At 40.2% G+C, this 19,490-nt stretch overlaps 1 protein-coding gene across 1 annotated transcript in view; it reads right to left on the reverse strand.

Annotated features, from left to right (window-relative positions):
• The window catches only part of MYH8 (myosin, heavy chain 8, skeletal muscle, perinatal), a 108,185-nt gene that overhangs the window by 13,068 nt on the left and 75,627 nt on the right, over positions 1-19,490 (reverse strand). The window contains exons 27-49 of the mRNA XM_006898578.1: positions 19,096-19,123; positions 18,895-19,003; positions 18,710-18,802; positions 18,476-18,539; positions 17,509-17,607; positions 17,316-17,419; positions 16,836-16,974; positions 14,956-15,074; positions 14,719-14,868; positions 13,125-13,295; positions 11,671-12,025; positions 11,540-11,589; positions 8,498-8,585; positions 8,297-8,414; positions 7,832-7,955; positions 7,600-7,736; positions 5,211-5,466; positions 2,661-2,903; positions 2,391-2,567; positions 2,138-2,283; positions 1,961-2,051; positions 1,480-1,869; positions 862-988 (exon numbers count right to left, since the gene is read on the reverse strand). Coding sequence (XP_006898640.1) covers positions 862-988; positions 1,480-1,869; positions 1,961-2,051; positions 2,138-2,283; positions 2,391-2,567; positions 2,661-2,903; positions 5,211-5,466; positions 7,600-7,736; positions 7,832-7,955; positions 8,297-8,414; positions 8,498-8,585; positions 11,540-11,589; positions 11,671-12,025; positions 13,125-13,295; positions 14,719-14,868; positions 14,956-15,074; positions 16,836-16,974; positions 17,316-17,419; positions 17,509-17,607; positions 18,476-18,539; positions 18,710-18,802; positions 18,895-19,003; positions 19,096-19,123 — 3,378 coding nt within the window. The remainder of the gene's footprint in view (positions 1-861; positions 989-1,479; positions 1,870-1,960; positions 2,052-2,137; positions 2,284-2,390; positions 2,568-2,660; positions 2,904-5,210; positions 5,467-7,599; positions 7,737-7,831; positions 7,956-8,296; positions 8,415-8,497; positions 8,586-11,539; positions 11,590-11,670; positions 12,026-13,124; positions 13,296-14,718; positions 14,869-14,955; positions 15,075-16,835; positions 16,975-17,315; positions 17,420-17,508; positions 17,608-18,475; positions 18,540-18,709; positions 18,803-18,894; positions 19,004-19,095; positions 19,124-19,490) is intronic.

Below are 19,490 nucleotides of genomic sequence, written 5' to 3' on the forward strand. Positions count from 1 at the left end.
CGGTGCGGTTGGCGCAGGATAGAGCAGGGTTTAGAGCTGTTGTGCATAGGGTCGCTATGAGTCGGAAACGACTCGATGGCACATAACAACAACAACATATATACATGCATGGTATATATAAAACTTACATGTTACCTGCTATTGAATATTATTATAGAACTGCTGCTGTTATTGTTGTTAGAGTAAACTGAGTCTACTGTGATTCATAATGACCCTGTGAACAACAAATTAGAGCCTTGCCAAAGGTCTGTTTTGCCAGTTGGAACCTATTCTGCGTCACCCTTTAATCTCCCTCATGTTCCAGCCCATCACTGGAGTCACTGTTTCAGTCCATCTCATTAATTAGAACTGTTATTGATGTGTGTCATCGAGTGGGAACTGACTCAACAGCTGACCCTCCAGAAGGATGAGAAATTTCCTATGCAATTTATTGCCTCTAAAAGCCTGGTGGAGGGTCAGCTGTGAGTCAGTTCCCACTCAATGACACACAGCAATAACAGTTCTAATCAATGAGATGGACTGAAACAGTGACTCCAGTGATGGGCTGGTACATGAGGGAGATTAAAGGGTGACGCAGAATAGGCTCCAGATTTCTGCTGTTAGGGTTGCAGTGCAGCTTTTTACCACTAAGCCAGAGAGCTGCAATCCTATTAGAACCTGAACTTGAACAAGAAGAAGAATTATCATAACCGACAAAAATAATCTGTTTGTTCTTGCTGTTTTGTTTTCTTTCTTATTGGCTTGGGAAATTCTAGTAGTTTATTCATCCTCCTTTAATATGCAAATGTAGTTCTTTTTTCAGGAGCTCTGCCATCACTTGGACCAAGTCCCTAGTGACAGCACCCAGAGAAGGCATCCTACCTGCTTCAGTCTGCAGGCGCGACCGCTGTGCTGTCAGGTCATTGATCAGCCGCTGCTGCTCTTCCTCCTTGGCCTTCAGTTCACTCACTTGATCCTCTAGTGTTCGGCACATTTTTTCAAGGTTTCCCTAGGAGACACGTGGCAGTGAAAGATGAGACCCTGAGTACTTGTTAAAAAACCTTGAAACTTGACTCCTAAAGTGTCCTTAGAGTAAGTGCTTTTACATCCAGTGTAAAGAGACAGCATGACATCAACTCTGTGGAACACGTCCGAATTTGAGCCTGTTGAGTTTCCAGTGTCCCTAAACTGGTTGTTGCTGGAGACCAATCACTTATTTTAGTCCTACAAATACTCGTTTAAAATGGATTTTTAAATCATCCTACTGAGTCACAGGTGCTGAAATTTAAAAAAGTACCAAATTAAACAGATAAGATTTTTAAATCATCCTACTGGGTCACAAGTGTTTAAATTAAAACAAAGTACCAAATTAAATATATAAAAATAGAAAATATTAGGTTAGTGTTTTAAATTACTTTAAATGCTTAATGTCCGAGTTCAGTGAATTGTTGGCTGTTGATTAGTAGTTAATGCTGATTGAGTGATGATGACATTTGGTACCTTGGCTTTGGATATGGCCTCTGCATTGCTGCTCAGGTCGTCGATCTCCATCTTGAGCTCGCTCTTCTCCTTCTCCAGCTTTTGTTTGACCCTCTGCAGGTTGTCGATCTGCTCCCCGAGTTCAGCCACACTGTCCGCGTGCTTCTTCCTCAGCGTGGCCGCCGTGGCCTCGTGCTGCAGGGTGGCCTCCTCCAGGTCCCTGCGCAGTTTCTGGAACTCAGCCTCCCGCTTCTTGTTCATCTCTACCTGAGCAGAAGTTGCCCCTCCAGCCTCTTCCAGACGTTCGCTGATCTCCTCCAGCTCCCGGGAGAGGTCGGAGCGCTGCTTTTCTGCCTTGGCGCGGGAAGTCCGTTCTGCCTCGATTTCCTCCTCCAGTTCCTCAATGCGGGCCTGAGAGGGACACGAGCACATTTATTTGAACTCCACTCATCTTCAGGGGATTCGTTTGGTTTGTGGGAAAGATAGAGGGGCGATGACTCACCTGCAGTTCTTTGATCTTTTTCTGTAGTTGAATTTCTACTGCTTGTTCATCTTCAATTTTACTTATCAGATTGCTTATTTCAAATTCTTTCCTTTAGATTAAAGAATAAAACATATCCAAACTCATATTAATTGAAAGATGGCATCATATAGCTATTTTCCCCCTTGGGCCTCTTACTTTTTGAGTTTGTCATCAAGTTGTTGCTTGTCATTTTCTATGTCCATTGTGGATTCTTGGGCCAACTTTAGGTCACCTTCCAGTTTCCTCTTTGCTCTTTCTAGGTCCATGCGAAGTTTCTTTTCTTGCTCCAGAGACCCTTCCAGCTAATGGAAAAGTAAGATATGTTAAGCATAGATTTAAAACATCAACAACAAACAAACAAACCCAACCCACAAACCAACTCTCAAAAGGCTATTAAAAACCCACTGACATCGTCCACTTGCTGCTCCAGCTTGGTTTTGGCCTTGGTCAGGCTGTTCACTTTGTCCTCCTCTGCCTGCAGGTCATCCAGCGTCTGCTGGTGGGCCTCCTGCAGGGCTTTCTTCTCCTTGGTCAGCTTTGCAATGGTCTCATCCAGGCCTGCCATCTCCTCTGTGAGGTTTTTCACCTTGAAAAATTCAAGCAAGAAATAATCTCTATTTAAAAGCAGCTTAATTAATGTGTAGTCATGTCTCTATGTCGTCTAGAGAATGACACATACTTTGTTCTCTGTGGCATGCTTCTCCTTTTCAACCTTGGCCAGTGTCAGCTCAAGGTCATCGATGTCTTTCTTCAGCTCTGAGCATTCATCCTCCAGCTTCCTCTTCTTGGCTGTCAGCTCAGCATTGATCTCTTCCTCATCCTCAGCTCTCTCAGTGATCTCTTTGATTTTGGCCTCTAACTGGATTTTGTTTTTAATCAGTTGATCACACCTTTCCTCGGCATCCGCCAAGGCATCAGCCTCCTGTGGAGAGAGGCAAGAAGATGTTTGGAGAGATTGTTACTTCTCTCATTTTTTAAACAAAATAGTAGTGTTAATCGAATAATGGTAAATGTTTAAGCATGAAGACAGCACTAAACTTAATTGGATATTTATATGATTTAGAGGATTGGAAATGGGAATGTAGCTTTAGGAGAAAAAATAATGTCATTGCAGCAACCAATTACTTAAAAATATAGTGTTAAAAAAATAGTCTTGTGGAGTGGAAAGACCTCCAGACAGGGCAAAAGAAGCCTCATTTCTGGTTCAGTGTTGACTCCAGATGTCCCTGCACTCTCCTTGTTCAATCTCAACTTCCTCATATGTAAACAAATGGTTTTAAATCAATTATTGCTAAGAGTTTTTCAGCTATAAAGTCAAATTCTTTTGATTTAGCCAATAGACTTGTGTCAGGTTTGGTCATATTCAATCCCCCATCAAATAATTAGCTGCTAGAATAACCAAAACATGAAAAACAAAAGTAAATACAAATAATTTTATTCTTCTGAATCTATCTCTATACATTTTTAGTACATACAAAACCTTCTTGAGGGTCTATAAGCAGTGCTTTAACTATCTAGCATTTTCATTTAAAGAATAACAAAAATTAATTTTAGAATATATAAGAACATATAATTCTGAAAAGCTGCATAGCCCAAGAGAACTTTTATAAATGACTTAAAGACTCAGCTAAAAGTTAGTTCAACCACTACTTTGTTAAATTACTCTGGACTGGAGAATTTCCATAATTGCAGAGTGCTCTCCTGGCTTTGTAGGGAGAAGCCTCTCTGGCAGTTTGACTCTATCAGCCTCTCCATGGGACAGAGATGGGCAGTGTTGTCTGGTGTGATTTATACCTTTGGAAACCTGCTGGAAGGCCAGCTATGAGTTGGTTCTGACTTGGTGGCAGTGAGTAAGCCAATGAGAGTTTTGTTTGTGCTTTCATTTTTAAAATGCTTCAATTGATGATAATGGACTTTTAAGAGTGATTCATTCATAAATGTTTACTGATTAATGATAATAGGGCGCTCTGGTGGCCTAGTAGTCAGAAGTTGTGCTGTAATCCCGAAGCGATGTGGTTTGAATCCACCAGCTGCTCTGTGGAAGAAAAATGGGCAGTCTCTTCCCGTGCAAGTAACTGTCTCTGAAAACCCACTGAAGGGTCAGCTATGGGTTGGTTCTGACTTAATGGTGCACAACAACAACAAAAATGATAACAAGATGATGAAAATGAAGAGGCTGAATTTAGGGCGGAAATGTAACCAGCATAGTAGAGCTAGCAGGAGAAAAAGCTGAAACAGCTTAAGCCTTTGACAGATTTCTTAACCTTGTTGGACTTGTTGAACCAAGGAATTGGAAAATTATATGAGGCTAGAGCTCTAATGTCAAACCTACCCTCCCGCCCTTAATTGCAGCTCCTGAGCACCGCTCAGGAGTTGGGCAGTGCTTCGTTCTGTTGTGCACATGGTCACTAGAAGTAGGAACTGAGGCAGTGGCACCTGACAACAATCTGAACCAATAAGCAGAGGCCATAAGCATACTAAGCAGACATATACCAAAGGAAGAATCAGAGAGGATACATTTTTTCATAGTTCAGTTCAAGCAAACTAATGTAAATTCACTGCTGAATTCTTGGTGGTTGTGGAAAGGAGAAATCAAGAGGAAAACAAAAATACCACCTTTGTTGAGTGTAAGTATAATCCAGTAGATTTGTACTCATACAATGGACTGGTTTGTTTTTTGGTTTTTTGTTTTTTGACTGTTCTTTAAAGGCTAGGATGAGACAGCCAAGACAAACTAATAAAAGAAGAGTGAGAATTGGTTTTAAATTCCTTCCTTCATGACTTAAATTTTGAGATATTGAATCTTTAATCTTCCCTTCTTCATTTCTAACTAAGAAATCGTGCCTTGGAGGAGCCTAGTGTACCATGTGTTACATGCTGGGCTGCTCAGGAAGGCTTGGTGGTTTAAATCCACCAGCTGTTCCACAGGAGAGAGATGGACAGTCTCCTCCCACAAAGAGTCCTAACACTGGAAACCTGATGGAAGGCCGCATGGCTGGAAGATGACCTGATGGCAGTGGGTTTGATTTTTAGTTGTTCCTTATAGGAACACTGAAAGATAAGTGAATTTAAAAAAACCCAAAAAACAACAACCCACAAAAAACCCCCAACCCAAACCAAAACTCAAAACAAGCAAAACACAACTTGAAATATTTTCCAAAGACAAGATTTGTGTAGCTCTCCACAAATCTGTGAGCACCGTGCAGCATTCCAAAAACAGACTACTCACAGATTGGACCTGGAGTTGTAGGTCATTTTTCTCTTTCAAGAGAGTGACCATTTTTTCCTCCAGCTCCTTCCTCTTGGCCTCTGACTTGGCGAGCTCCTCTTTGGTTTTCGCAAACTCTTCCTTCATGGTGGCCATCTCCTTCTCCGTCTCCGCACTCTTCAGCAGCGGCTTGATCTTGAAGAACAGCTTCATCCAGGGCCAGTGCTTGACGTTCATAAAGGCACGGACGTTGTATTGGATGCAGAAGATGGACTCTCTGTAATTGGAATAGAAATGTCAGCGCAGATTGTTTTATAAGGTATGCTATTATTATTTATTACACATTGTTGTTGAGTACTGTCGAGTTGGAATGGACTCATAACTGACCCTCCAGTGGGTTTTCAGAGACAATAAATCACATAGGAGAAGATTGACCATCCTTCTCCCACAGAGCAGCTGGGGGATTTGAAACACATCTGTTTGCAAAGACAGCACCATTGTTTACCACTAAGCCACCAGAGCTCCTTTTATTATACCTAGAGCCCCTATTAATGAACACTTCCAACATTTATATGGCGTGTGTGATTCTATGTACTTGATATATGTGATTTATAAACATATACACACAAACATATATTTTCACACTCACTGTCAGTAGTCCACAATAAAGCTACTTTACTCACGGGCATTAATATTGAACACGTCTGTGTTCTCAGGTTCAAGTTAAGAAGCTGACTTTGCTATTGTTAGGTGCCTTCAAGTTGAGACAGTGGAGTGACACCCATCATATCCTGCTCATCCTCATGTTCTGTACCGTGCTTAAGCCTGTTGTTCCAGTCACTGTGGCACTTTGTTCCTTGAGGGCTTCTGATACTTTGCTTACTCTACTTTTCCAAGCCTAATATCCTTTCCAAGTTCTGGCCCTTCTACTTGCCCAAAGTATATGAGACAAGACTCACCATTGTTGCTTCCAAGGAGTCCTCCTGGTTGATTTTAGATGGTAGGAGTGTGTAAGCAGAGTAAGCCATTCTTACTGTCATTTGACGTATTCTACGTTAGTGAGTGAAGGCGGGTAAGGCAGTTGAAAGGCTCATGGTGCTGCTTTGCCCTCAGCATGCATGTATGAAATATGTCATGGTGTTAGTTGTATTCCTTCATCTAAATGGAACTATGGTTTATCTGCTCTTCCTCGAAATCTCTCCTCTTATTATCATCACCAGTAGTTTATCTACCCTAGACTTCTGTTTTCAATTTCTTCAGGTATTAATCCTGAATTTTCTCACATACTTTGAAGTTCCTCAGTTTTATCTGTACAACTAGATTGTTAACTTCTTCAGAGCATTCAGCATGGGTTGTGCGTTTCTAAGAACAAAATTTGCTTTTGTTAAATACAGCTTTTAACTAGTAATAAGAGATACTTTTGTTGAAAACGGTACTGAAAGACTTTTAAGAGTTGATTATCTGGTAGTAATTTGTAAGCTGTTCAGCCTTGTTAAGTGGAAATTATTTTCTGCAGATAGATCCAAATTCACAGAAACTATAACTCTTAGAAGCCAGATGCTCAGATACAAACCACAGTGTTGACATAGGGAAAAGACTGGTGAGACAGTAACTAACAAGTGTAGATGAGCGAAATAAATGTAAAATATGTATGTAGGCAATGAGAATGCAGTATGCTGGGGAGAAGGGGAATTGTATGCCATTAATCAGGAGAAGGGAGCTGGGAGGTCTGAATTGGAAGATAGATTGAATGAAAGGAGAGAACTTGTGCAAATATGAGGATAGGAGGTAGTCTGAATGGAAAAGGCTGGGTGGTTGGAAGGAGAAATTAGAAAAGGGAAGGTAAAGAAGGCAAATTGAATTTGACATGAGAGCCCCTGGGGAGTCAGGGAGTGAGAAGTGGCATGATGAAAATAGTGTTTATTACAAATTAGTCCTGCAGTTGTGTGTGAGATGGGGGGAAAGGAAGAAATTGGAAGCATGAGAGAAATTTTGGAGAGAAACCAGGTGTGAGGGCTTACTCAAAGGCTAATGTATTAATGTATTGTGGAAGTAATTTCTGAAATGAGTGATATACACACACACACACACACACACACGCATACATTCATATTGTTGTTGTTGATTGCATTTGAGTTGAGCGTGACTTATAGTGACCCTATGAACGAAAGTGTAGCCACTCTACAACTATCAATATTTATCAAAGTTCATAGGGTTTCCAGAGGCATGTTTTTTTGTTTGTTTGTTTGTTTGTTTTTTCAGAGGCATGTTTTTTTAGGAAGTGGATGCCACTCCTCTGTGTGTGTGTGTGTGTGTATTAAAAAACAAAAAAAAAACAAAGTGAAAATGTTACTGACTAAGGAAGGCTGATTAATAGACCTCAAGGGACTCTTAAAGTCATGGTTGTTACCTTCTTTGCAACATCTTCTGATACTCCACCCTCATTAGGAATCCCCTACAAACTGCTTGAGTTCTTGTTATAATTTGGGCCAATTTGTCATCTCTCATTTCTTCCAGCAGACCCAGAAGTCCAGCTTTAAAGAAAACCTGGACAAGGAAAGAGTCACAGATAATTAGAGTACTACAGGATGCAGAAATGGAAGAAGGTACTTTGAATGATTGTAAAGATATAACAACTATACCTTTGTATGTCCAAATTTATATTGGGTGTGATCAATATCGATAGAGGCAAGAAGTTTTTCTGAAGCTTTCTTGCTGTCAATGAACTGCCCCTCTGGAATAGCGCTTGCATTTAATACTTTGTATCTGTGCAGTTAGAGATAGAAGGATTAGGAAGGTTTGGTCACATATGCAAGTCAAATGAAATATTCCCAACAGTCTGAGAGAAAAAAAAGACAATGGAAAATGAAAGTATCTCTTCCAGTTAAAGAGTAAATGAATATGATTAACTGTGGCATAATGCCTGTCTTCTCCTTAATTTTTAAGAAATGCTGCCTCTTATTCTAGTCTGTTATACTATCCTACTACCAGAAGAATATATTGTTTGGCTTTATAATGGTATATTAAATAAGATACATTAAATACAGTGAACAGAAGAATATGAGAAAATGTTCTGGCATTTAGCAAAAGATAATAAAGAGACTGACCTTTGTTTAAAATCTCCGTATAAGATCCTGCTGGGGAACCCCTTCCTGCAGATCCTAATGCCTTCGAGGACACCGTTACACCTCAGCTGGTGCAGCACAAGCTCATGCTCCATGGCCCCTGAAAACATATCCGAGGATGCACTTCTTGGCACGGAGTTTTAAAACTTACGCCTGCTTGATTGTTGTGTTCTTGTGTCTTACCAGGCGTTTTGGTCTCGTTGGGGATGATGCACCGTACAAAGTGGGGGTGTGTGCTCCTCAGATTGGTCATCAGCTTGTTTAAGTTTTCCTAGAAAACCAGATAGAGAAGAAGACTGTATTGTAGAGATGAAGGCATAATTGGAAAATTCTATTTTTTAATTTTTTTATTTTATTTTACGCGTGTGTGTGTGTGTGTGTGTGTGTGTGTGTGTGTGTACCGTCAAATCAGATCTGACTGGTACAGGAGGAGATTGCCCCTCCTTCTCCAGCAGAGCATCTGGTGGATTTGAACTGCACACCTCTGGGATTGCAGTACTACTTCTTGCCACTAGGCCACCAGAGCTCCCTTGCCTTTCTTTTTTTAATTATGTGGAATTAAATGGGGCACTATCTTAACTGTTGTACGTAAGCATTTGTGTGGTGTGGTGTGGAGTCCAAGGTTTTCTAAGCTGTCGTCTTTACAGGAGCTGATCAGGTCTTTTCTCACAGAATAGTTAATGAGTTTGAACTGCTGACCTTTAAAATAACAGTGAGTGCTTTAACTAATGTGCCACTAGGGCTCGTTGGCACCAGCCTATTAGACTTCAATTACCTTGTCTTCTGAAGTCTCAATTTTATCTCTATAAAAAGGGGGGAGGAATCCCCAAACAAATACTCAAAGAAAACCCCCCAAAACTTCATTGACAAGTAGTTGGAACTGACACATAGCTGACCATCCAGTGGGTTTTTAGAGGCTCTAAAATCACATGAGAGACTTCCCATCTTTCTTCCAAAGAGCTGCTGGTTGTATTTGAACCCCCAAAGTCTCAACTGTTGGGTTAACAGTCCTACATCTTAACAGACTACACCCCCAGAGCTTCTCACCTGTCAAATGACCAGGACACTAAAATGCTGGGAAGAAATGCAAATTTTCAAACTGTTCACTTAGCATACCTAGGACCTGTTATATAAACAAAACTACACATTTAGTAAGGCTCTCTGCTGGCCTAGTGGTTAAGGAATTGTGCTGCCAACCTAAAGGCGGCAGTTCAAATCTACCAACTCCTCAAAAGGAAGATGGGCAATCTCCTCTTGTGCTATTTACAGCCTCTGAACACCCACTGGAAGGTCCACTCCAGTTGCTGGTACCTAAACAAAACAAAATACCACATTTAGCAGCCTTAATGCAGAGAGAGTGTTCTGGGTTGGGAATTGGTATATGAAAGCTGTCACTTACAAACTACTAGATGATGTGAAATCTCCTTCGTCTTCCTCGCCTTTATCTGAAAGTTGAGATTTTCTTTAAGCTCTCTTCTCAGAGTTAATACTTTTGACAGCAGCATCTTTTAGTGGTAACTCAGGTTAACACGTTTCCAAGTTGCCTTTTTTTTTTAAAGGTTTATTATTCGTAGTATCTCCAACCTCTTTTTATCTGTTTTGTTTTGCTTTGGAATAATATAAAATCAAGGGACAACATAACTTATTGTGGGAAGATCTTGAATCTCTGCGAAAGCTTCGCAGTCTGAGCCATGTAAGAAGAGTTATTCTAGAGAGTAATGGGCAAAGGAATATTTCTCAGTGCTTTTCAAGTTAACTTTTTGAGAATGTAGTTTCTTTGGCATTTCCTAATGGAAACGAGCAAAATAAGTAGGATGAGTTCCTAATCTTAAAAACGTACACAGAGGCAAACTTAAGAAAGACATTTCTATGATGGGCTGTTGCAAATAAATAGTGAGAAAGAAAAGAATGAGGGCAGTTTTCCTGGTGAGGTTAGAGTTCACATATTCCTTTTAGTTCGAAAAGAAATGAAACAAAGCCATACAAATCCTGATAGAGCAGACTAGCCCAGAATTTAGAACATTCCTCTTTGGAGGGGGCCAATTTTTAAGCTATATAAGAAAATCACATTATTTGAAAATTTTTTCTTTATTTTTAAATCACATTATTTTGTAATAAAGGATCATACTCTCAAGAAATGCCTGATAACTTAATCATTCATCTAAATCACTGTGCTCAATTTCAGATGATTTCTAGCTATTGCAAAATATTAAGTCTATTCCTAGAGGGCAAAGGTGTGTTTGGTGGCAGTATGGTGTGAAATGTCTGTCTGAGGCTCACTCTCAGGAGGAGCTCAGGAACATTCTTAAAAGGCACCAGTAGTGGAATAAGAAGGGCAGCCTTGACCTTCATTCACCTATGTTTCTTTGGAATCCAGCTTCATTGTTTTGGTGAGAGGCCTCTTAAGGACAAGTTCAAATCTGAATTAAATTGTTATTGTTGCTAGTGGCTGCTGTGCTGTTTCTAACTCATGGAAGCCCCCACGTGCAGAATAGAGTTGACCTGTTCCCTACAGTTTTCAAGCAAGTTGCAAGCCTGTCAGATGGGTTTGGACCTCCAACATTTCTATTTAGTAGTTTGGTGCTTAATTATTTGTACCACCTAGGGACTCTTCTTGACTCAATGAGATAATCACAACAAATGTGGTGGCCTAGGGTAAGAAGTTGTGCTGCAATCCTGAAGGCATGTGCTTCGATTCCACCAGCTGCTCTGTGGGCTAAAAAGGGGAAATCTCCTCCTTTGAGATTACTATCCTCTGAAAACCTGCTGGAGGGTCAGCTATGGGTTGGTTCTGACTCGATGGTACACAGCAACAATAACTAGGTGTCACAGGTGATTTTCATCTGACTGCTAACATCAAGCTGTCAGTTGAGACCCACCCAAGGTACCATGGAAGATAGGACTGGCTATCAGCATCCGTCATGATCACAGTCGGGACAACCCTCTGGAGCATTCTACTTTGTCAGCAGGAAGTTGTCATGAGTCAGAATAGACTTGATGGCAACTGAAATAAAAACATAACTGAAATCTACTCAATCCACAGAAGAATCCAATAATGCTACTGAGTGAAGAAGCACTCTTCACTACAGGACGGGTTTCTTTTTTACTATCAAGAAGGGTGAATATTTAAATGATTCCTCCTAACACTATAATTTAGCCTAAATCCAGTGATTAGGATAGTTCATGGTAGCTGACTAGGGTTTTAAAATGAAATATATACTTTACCCTGAAAAGGGCTGACACAGTCTGGAAAGAGGAGCCCTTCTTCTTAGCTCCTTTCTTTGCACCACCATCTAAGAGAAAAAGAAATCCCACCAATTAAAGTACAAGTCTGGTGGCTGGAATGCTACCCGAACGTTCATTCCCTGGCTGTAGGTTCAACCTGAAGACAAAGAAGGTACCTGCTTCAGCACTAGCATATGTGGAAAAGAGACTGGCTAGAGTCTTCATGGCAGACTTCTGGTACAGCCCAACCACGGTGTCATTCAGGGGGTCCTTGTTCTTGTCGAGCCAGCCGGTGATGTTGTAGTCCACAGTGCCGGCATAGTGCACCAGGGAAAAGTGGGCCTCAGCCTTGCCTTTCACCACCTTAGGCTTTTGGAAGTTGGCTGACTTGCCCAGATGCTGGTCATACAGCTTGTTTTTGAAGGAGGTGTCTGTAGCCTTGGGGAACATGCACTCCTCTTCCAGGATGGAGAAGATTCCTAATGGCTGAGTTCAGAAAAAGAGGCATTGAGTTTAAGCCTACCTGCTTCTGCAGATGTACAGATACAATGTCCATCATTTGGTTAAATGTTGAAGCCCTCTAATTAAATATACTTATGAAGTATACACAGTATATACAACTCCTGGAAATATTGTTTGTTTTTCTAGAATGATCTTTCTACCTTTTCTTTCCACATTCAACTCAACCCGTAGCATCATTTTAAAGGAAAATAGCGTTATTAGTGGTATTGAGTCAGTTGCAACTCATAACATTCCTTCACACAACACAACAAAAGAGATAGTCTGTGCCATCTTTGGAATAATCGCTATGCCTGAGTGACATTGATGCAGCCTCCGATATCAGTATATTTCATTGAAAGTCTCTGCCTTTTAAACAGACTTTCTACCAAGTATGGTGTCTTTTCCCAAAGACTGACCCCTCATGATGATACGCCCAAAAATATGAGTACAAAATCATGAAAAATGTGCAATAAAATCCAGATGTCAGCACAGTATGTAGGAATGATTTGTTTCAATGGTTTACGTTTATCACACGGTTTTCCTATTAAGTGAATTAATTTCTTGTCAATGTTTAATTTTCCTGTGAAAATAACTTACGGACATGACATGATGTTTACTCTATATACAATAATTTAACAGACTAAATAACCAGAACTTGATTAGGGATATTTTATGTATTTATTCTTTTAAAGATTAATTATGGAGAAGTATAAGCAGTTTGATTTCTTGACCTCAGAGCAAATTCACTATTATATAAACCCTGGACATGTTACCCACTAATTTTTACTTAGAAAAAATATTTCTTTCTATTGGCTGTCATTTTGGATTGTGATGGAGAGAGTTTAGAAGAGGTAGTTCTTCTAATAAAGCAGGCCGTCTCAGTAGGTTTTCAGTGGTGCTTTACGATTAGACTTGAGTCCGTTTTTGAACACAAATGGTTAAAACTAAACTAACTAATCTCTGAAAATATTGAAAAGAGGAAATAATTTCCAAATAATAAAGTGTAACTTTCAAATTTGTTCTCGTTACAAAACTACTCTTTGAGGTTACAATAATGCTTCTTTTCTTTGAAAGTCATACAAACCTTTTCGATGAGCTCAATGCAGGCTGCCAGGTCCATCCCAAAGTCGATGAAGGTCCACTCGATGCCTTCCTTCTTGTACTCCTCCTGCTCCAGCACGAACATGTGGTGGTTGAAAAACTGTTGCAGTTTCTCGTTGGTGAAGTTGATGCACAGCTGCTCCAGGCTGTTGAACTGTACAAAATAGTGGAGATTTCCAACATTAAGTGGATTTTTCTTTTGTAGCAGTGGAATTTATTAATGAAAGAACTCTTTCATTAAAAAAATGTTGACTCCAGTATTGAGGGACCCTTGGTGGCCTAGCAGATAAGGAGGTGTGCTGTCAATCCAAACAAAGGTGGTTTGGATCCACTAGGTTGCACCATAGGAGAAAAATAGGCATTCCTCTTCATTAAAATTTACAGCCTCTTAAAAGCCACTGGATGACTAGCTATGATTCAGTTCCAAATGATGGTACATAAAAACAACATGGTATTGAAATTCAGTGTAAACTAATGTTCATTAAAATATCACAAAAACTGATAATTATAGGCTTGAGCCTTCTCATAACTTCTGGGCATTGTTTTGGGGTATAAGTATCAATTACACAGCAAGAGTTCTATTAAGGACCCACCTCATTCCAACTTTAAGATTACTGAAGTCCATCATGGCCCTTTGAATTAAGGTTCAGATTTAAGGGTGTAGTGGAAAGTACTTATTGGAAAACCTTATATCTTCTACCATCCCACTTTACAGTTCAAGTCTGAAGTTTCACCTCTGGTTCTCACATTACTAAGGAAAGCTTATTTTAAGACCTTTAGCTATTGTATAGTGAAATGAATGGATTACTTTCTTATCTGTATTAAACATTTGCCTATTCCCTCCTGTCAAGGCTCTAAATGAACATATGTGACATGGTATAGCAATTGACAATCAGAAGAAGTCTTTGTAATAGTTTACACCCACATTTTATTGATGTTAAGGGTAAAGTCCTAAAAGTAGTATGCTTTGGGTCAAATGAATCTGGAAGAGGGGAAATGATGCTTTGTCATTAGGCTTCCCTGCGAGAACCCATTTCTCCTCCATGGGAGAGACTTTGAACATGGACCAGAGGCTACAGATATGAGAGAGACTTTGAATATGGACCAGAGGCTATACCTGGTTTTGTTTATACAAACGGTGTAACTTTAGAGAGTATTTTGATTTCCCAGGATCTCAGTTTTATTGGTATTTATTTAGTAGTACTAGTAGTAGCAGCAGCAGCAGCAATTATATTTTTTATTTAAAGAAAATTTTAATTTTATATTGGTTTACTTACAAAGTTTGTGAAAAACAATGAAAGTAATAGCAATTATTACTTTATGGTTTGCTTTAAAGATTAAATGAAATAATATTTGGATGTGCTTAGTAGTATGCCAAAACCTGATTGCTTAATAAACATTAACACTTATTATGAAAACTTTCTATTACATCCCAGCTATTTTGTAGATTACTCTTGCTCGAGGTACATTGTTACGGGGAGCATTGGACATTATAAATTAAACAAATAATGATGATACTTAGTATATCAAAACCTGCAATTGTCTCCCTATTGTTTATTAAAATAAAGAACACTCACATCAAAGATCTCGAAGCCAGCAATGTCCAGGACCCCGATGAAGTACTGCCGGGGCTGCTTGGTGTCCAGCTGCTGGTTGATGCGGGTGACCATCCACAGGAACATCTTCTCATAGACGGCCTTGGCCAGCGCCCCCACTGCATTGTATACCTTCACAGACAGAGTAAAGATTCCTGGTATCATTCCAGACATGTTTCAAGGGCCTGGGTCGTGTGGGACTCAGCAAGGTGCCCTCACCTGCTGCACGGTCTGCCCTTTGGTGACATACTCATTGCCGACCTTCACCCTGGGGTAGCAGAGGGCTTTGAGCAGGTCAGCGGAGTTCAGGTTCTGGAGATAGGCTGCCTTGTCAGCAACTAGCAGAGACATAATTCAGGAAATTAAGTTCTCCTTAACCTAATATTTCTGTATCTTCTAATTTAATTTATTATCTAAATAAAGAACTGTGATTCTAAAGAAAGCCAAATGCTTTCCATTGAGTGATCATTTATTTATGCTAGCTTTAGATGTTTTATTGCAAATAACTTTTGAGAAAACCCATACACTTAAACACATCAGTAATAAGCATATCGCCAGTTTTTTCTGCAGTGCTTTAGTAAAGTAAAAGGGATAGTCATGGATCTTAAGACATGTTAGATGCTGTTAGAGGAGTAAAATACACACATATATCTATCTTATATATTCATTGTTTGAGAGAGGTAAAAGGCTGTGTGAAGGCTTATCTTAGTTTTGCCATTCACAATTTGATTTCACTGCATCAGTTTTTTTTGTCTGAAAATGTGATTTGACTTTACTGAATGACCTCTGCTCTTTTCAGTTGTTACCAAATCAGCTAGGACTCATGCCAGTCTTCTGTATAAACATAATGAAGCATTGTCCCTTCTTTGCCATCTTGCTGATCATTTACCTATTCGTGTTTGTTCATTGTTAGGGCTATTGTGTTACTCCATCTCATCAATTAGAGGAGTAGTCCCTACAGAGTTCCTTCCTAAGTGTTTCTCAGTGGCTGTAATGTAAGTGCTACCCTTCAGGTACAAAAGTAACTGACAGAAGTTAAGATAGAGAAAGAATGTCAAGGTGGCATTGTTAAGAAAGGCTTCAAGGGGCAGTTAACTAGCTTTCTGTAGTAGATTCTAGACCCTCCATGCTCTTCTTGGATGTAGAGTATGTGAGTTTCCGTTCTCAGTTCCTTTTTAGCTCACTTGCCACTTTTATGGTCTTCAAGTTTATAGTTTGTGATTGGGCACGTCTTGTACTGCCAGTTAGTAGTTTTTTCTAACTAGAGCTTCACTGTTAACCTAGATACTTATGTACCATTCCAGAGAAAAATAGGCCCATAGCCGACCCTCCAGTGGGTTTTCAGAGACAGGTTAGTCACACAGGAGGAGATGGTCCATCTTTCTCCAGCAGAGCAAATGGTGAATTTAAACTATGTGCCTCTGGGATTACAGTGCAACTCCTTCCCACTATCCCCCACCTCAATCCAATTCCAGTGCATTTCATTCTGTCTCTGATTATCTGGCATTGTTATTGTTGTTAGGTGCCATCGAGTCAAGTATGACTCATAGTGACCATATGAACAACAGACCTGAACCCTGTCCTATCCTGCACCATCCTCATCATCTCTGACACACTTAGGCGAAGCCTTTTAGATATTTCTTTATAATTTGCCATTAGGGTTCATTTTACTCTTTTTGCGCTGGATAGCAATAACAGAGATACAGCGATAGGAAGGAGGATGTGGGGGGGGGGGTGACGAAGGCGAGTCTTGGGATTTGACTTCTACTTCCTAGAATGTCCCTGGGCTTTACAGTCTCTTTGGGAGCACCATTGCATATGGACGGATGAGTGGATATTTGGGTAGGTGGATGGATAGAGGAGAAAGTATTTCCATATGAACAAAAAAGAAAAAGAATAATGGAGAGATACTGCTGCTGTGCTAAAATGAACGGGAATTTTTATATGTAATCGATTACTTTTTGTTGCATTTACATTTGGAGTTACTGCTTATGTGTATACTATTTTGAAGCTCAGATATAAAAGTGAAGGACATTTACAAAAGGCTTTCCCTCTGTTACAGTCTCTAATTCAAACCCAAATGGAAGCTCATTTGATACCTTCAGTGCCATCTGGCTCAGCCTGCTCCTCGCGCTGCTTTTGTTTGAATTTCATGTTCCCATAGTGCATCACGGCCCCTGTGAGTTTGTAGATGGACACTTTCTCTTCAGGAGTAAATCCCAAGATGTCAATGGCACTCTGTCGGGAGAGATAATAGGGCAAAAGTTAGCATACGAGACACACTTATTTGGTCACTATTGACATTCTTAGATATAATGTGGTTATATGATTAAATATTATTGTCATGACAGGAGTTCCGAATGAAAGCTGCACAGTGGGGTGGACTTGGGGGGAAGGGATTGAATAACAATGAAAGAATTTTTTTTCTTTTGTTTTTCAAAGAGAAAAGCAATTTGGGGGGAGGGGTGGGCAGGGAGAAAAGTGCAACAATGAATGAATAGAAATTCAAAGTCTCTTTAAACTTTCATGAAAATCGATTTAAAATGAAAAAAAAAAATCAGCACATGTATGTGACTTACATCGGTGGCCATCAGTTCTTCTTGGTCATCGATGCTGGGGACAGTGATCTCTCCCTGACTGACGAAGGCGTAGTCATACGGGTTGGTGGTGATCAGGAGCATTTCTGGGTACGCAAATTCAGAAGGTATATCTTAAACGAGAGTTGTTTCTAAAAATACTGATTTCCATCTGTGAATTTAGGTTTGCTCTTACCAATCAGATCTGGCTTCTTATTGGAAGTTATCTGATAAAAAATATGATAACTTCTTTCTGCCTTTAACTGGAAAGTAACTCTAGACTTTTCTAGAAGATCTGAAAAGAAAGATGGCCCAAAATGAGCAAAAATATCAATGCTACTTAGAGAGCAAATTAACCACAATGTGTTTGGCTGAAATGGAGTGTATTACATTTAGTGCCACTGAGATTTCATCTTAATGAGGGATCACCTTGGTGCTACCTGTTAGCATTGCAGATAAATATGGCGATTGTCCTTGGTTCTTACTATCTGTGAGCAGAGATTAAAGCCTACTTGCTCTAGGGCAAATTAACTTTTTCTGTGTTGTTGTGTACCACAGAGCCAGAACCGACCTATAGCTGACCTTCTGGTGGGTTTTCAGAGGCAGTTAATCATATGGGAGGAGATTGCCCATCCTTCTCTCAGTGAGCACCTGATGGCATCTACATGCCTTTGGAATTGCAGCGCAGCTTCTGGCCACTAGGAAGCCAGGATCTCTAATTAGAATGAATCTCTAACATTCTAGGATCGAGCAAGGCTTCACTCTAATGCAGAGTTTACTCTGAATAAGAGATGACATCTAACAACTTGATTTACTTTAAACTCTGTGATTGACAGGCTTCCCTGGTATCTTCTACCAAGGCTCAAATCAAGAGCCAGTCACAGAGGTAATTTCTGAAGTCATAGATGACTCATGGTAATGGATCTGTAAATCACCCCTGTGCTGGTCTTGGAGATCGGAACCATCACTTCTTCTGAGTCAGGGGTTGCTCTAGAACATGCAGTTGTACTATCAGTCTGAAATTAGGTCATCGTAGTGGATCAGTCTGGCATTACTTTGTTGGGAGCACTGGCAGCAGGCCTGTGTTTCACCAGTCTTGCAAAATATTCCTGATATTAGTTTTCCTGTTTCTCTGTTTTGATGTTCCCTGGTCTGCTACTCACATGTTTCAATATCAGCAGAAGCCAGCTTCCCTGTAGTACCAAAGTGGATTCTTATGAATTTACCCTTAATGAGAAAAAGATTTTTTAAAAAAAGAGAGAGAAAGATTATTTAGTGTGTATGTATAATACAATTAAAAACACAGGAGGTCTGCAGTTGAAATAGTAATTCAACTATTTCATGGATTCTCTGGTGCTTCAGGATGGAGAAGTCCCCTCCACGAGCAGGAGACTTACAAAGCGTGAGGAATTGTCATTCCGCACGGTCTTGGCATTGCCAAAGGCCTCCAGTAGAGGGTTGGCACTGATGATTTGATCTTCCAGAGTCCCCTGCAAAATAAAAAAGGTAGTCCTTGAATCTGGGACTTCACACTGCCTGTGAACTCTCAGAAGCTGGATTCTAATGGGGTTGTCAGACCCACCTGCATTTTGCCAGGTTCATCTTTTTTCTTCTCTCCAGTCACTGCAATTGTTGCAAAGTACTGGATGACACGCTTTGTGTTCACAGTCTTTCCTGCCCCGGATTCTCCACTGTCAGAGAAACCAGAGATCAGACCTGCAACCCACGCTGTCAACATCAGGAGCAACCACAACAAGCCAGGGAGTAAAATGCAATTACATACGTGATGAGGATGGACTGATTCTCACGGTCTGTGAAAGAGAAATTGAGAAATGACACACACTCAGTATGAAAATTATTTATCAATTCAGATAAAATACAGTGTGCTCTTTTTAACATTTTAATAATGCTGCCCATGATTTAGAGAGCTCTAGAGTCAGTTTGCTGTGCTGAGGTAATCTGGGTTTGCTGTGATGCTGTACTTTGTACCATTGGGGTCTCAAATGCCATAATAGCTGCCCATAATGGGCAGTATTTGGTGGAGCTCCCAGTTTTAAGGCAAGTTTGGAAGCAGGAGTTGCATCCACTTCCTAAACTACATGCCTGTGGAAGCTCTATGAATTTGGAGAAACAATAGTTATAGAAAGGCCTCAGGTCTTTTGTTCATAGAGTCTCTAT

Source organism: Elephantulus edwardii, unplaced genomic scaffold (genome assembly GCF_000299155.1).
Source record: "Elephantulus edwardii isolate Elephantulus edwardi_28Jun2011 unplaced genomic scaffold, EleEdw1.0 scaffold00233, whole genome shotgun sequence".
In the NCBI taxonomy this organism is placed as follows: Eukaryota; Metazoa; Chordata; class Mammalia; order Macroscelidea; family Macroscelididae; genus Elephantulus; species Elephantulus edwardii.